We start from the raw sequence: 1,459 nt of genomic DNA, 5'->3' as shown, positions 1-1,459 counted from the left end.
TTCCCTGTCTCTCTTGAACTGGGGAGCCCAGAACTGGACCCAGTACTCCAGCTGTGGCCTCCCTAGTGCAAAGTAAAGGGGCAGGAGAACCTCCCTCATCCTGCTGGCCACACTCTTCTTCATGTCCCCCAGGAGACCATTGGTCTTCTTGGCCTCAAAGACACATTGCTAGCTCATGGTGAACTCATCCCCCAGGACTCCCAGGTCCTCCTCCACAGAGCTACTTCCCAGCAGGCCAACCCCTCACCGGTCCTGGTCCATGGGGTTATTCCTCCCCAGGAGCAGGACTCTACACTTGTTGGACTTCATGAGGTTCCCCTCTGCCCAACTCTCCAGCCTGGCAAGGTCTTGCTGGATGGCAGCCCAGCTCTGTGTTATCTGTGACCACCTAACTGCTCACCCATCCTCCCAGCCCCGTTTGCTGGAGAAGTCTCCCACCAAGGGAGGCACAACCACATGGAAGGCCACCACGGTGCCAAGCAGCACCCAAATCTGTGTCTCTTACCGTTCCCAGAAGGCACTGAGACTCCTGAATAGCACCATAGCATCCCAGGAACCCCACGAACATCATGACGGCTCCGACGGCGATCAGGATGTAGATCCCTGCAGGGCAGAGGGAGAGGCAGACACGTCACCACCAAGCTTGGCAGGGCAGCACCCCAGCCTGCTTGGCCTCCTTGGGTGGCTAGTTAGGGCTGTGTAGAATTAAGGCTTAGGAGATTGTAGAATTCTACAACAATTTTGGGTTGGAAGTGACCTTTACAAGCCATCTAGTCCAACCCAGATACGAGTAGAGGTGGTGGCACGTACAGAGCAACCACACACAAATCAGGTCTCAAAGGTTTGGAAGCTGCTAACACCAAAACTGTAAAAACCCCATCAACCCAAAAAATAAGGTGGAAACAAAGAGCTTGAGCAGGGGCAGGCAAGGCCAAGGTCTTCCAGCATCCTCACTGGAGCATGGCAGTCCCCATGGCACACGTGCTGGGTTTGGATCAGTTGGCATCACAATAAGACAAATGGTTTATTTATGTTAAACATCATACTAATATTTACCCAGCTAATATTTTGAAGATAGATGAGCCACAGAACTAAGGGAAAAGCAGCACTTCAGCATCTCATTTAATATAGCCTGGCTTTTGGTTGGTATAGGTTCTACAGAGGAAAGACCTTGCTAACTTCCACTTATTAGCTCTGCACAGTCAGCTGATGCCAGAACTAGTTCAAAGCTTGGAAACCAGGAGTTGTGGGGGCTCAGAAAACAGAGGAATGAAAGTTTATTCATCCAGGAAACAAGAGCTGAGCTCAAGGGTCAGGTCTGCTGCTGCTGCTGGCAGTTATCACCACTGCCTCACCAACCATGGGACTGGTGGGATCATGGTCATGACATGGTCATAGTTCAGTTGTTTCTTTTTCCAAACCCTCACCTCTCTCCTACTGTATCCTCTCTATTCAGTAC

The 1,459-nt window shown here is 51.2% G+C and overlaps 1 protein-coding gene across 1 annotated transcript in view; it reads right to left on the bottom strand.

Moving 5' to 3' along the window:
- Window positions 1-615, bottom strand: part of CD81 (CD81 molecule) — a 10,059-nt gene extending 9,444 nt beyond the window's left edge. The window contains exon 1 of the mRNA XM_008940992.1: window positions 506-615. Coding sequence (XP_008939240.1) covers window positions 506-571 — 66 coding nt within the window. The 5' untranslated portion in view covers window positions 572-615. The remainder of the gene's footprint in view (window positions 1-505) is intronic.
- Window positions 616-1,459: the final 844 nt, after the last annotated feature.

Source organism: Merops nubicus, unplaced genomic scaffold (assembly GCF_000691845.1).
Source record: "Merops nubicus isolate BGI_N331 unplaced genomic scaffold, ASM69184v1 scaffold26015, whole genome shotgun sequence".
NCBI lineage: Eukaryota > Metazoa > Chordata > Aves > Coraciiformes > Meropidae > Merops > Merops nubicus.
The sequence above is the reverse complement of the archived record's forward strand: the minus strand, read 5'-3'. Positions and strand labels throughout refer to the sequence as shown.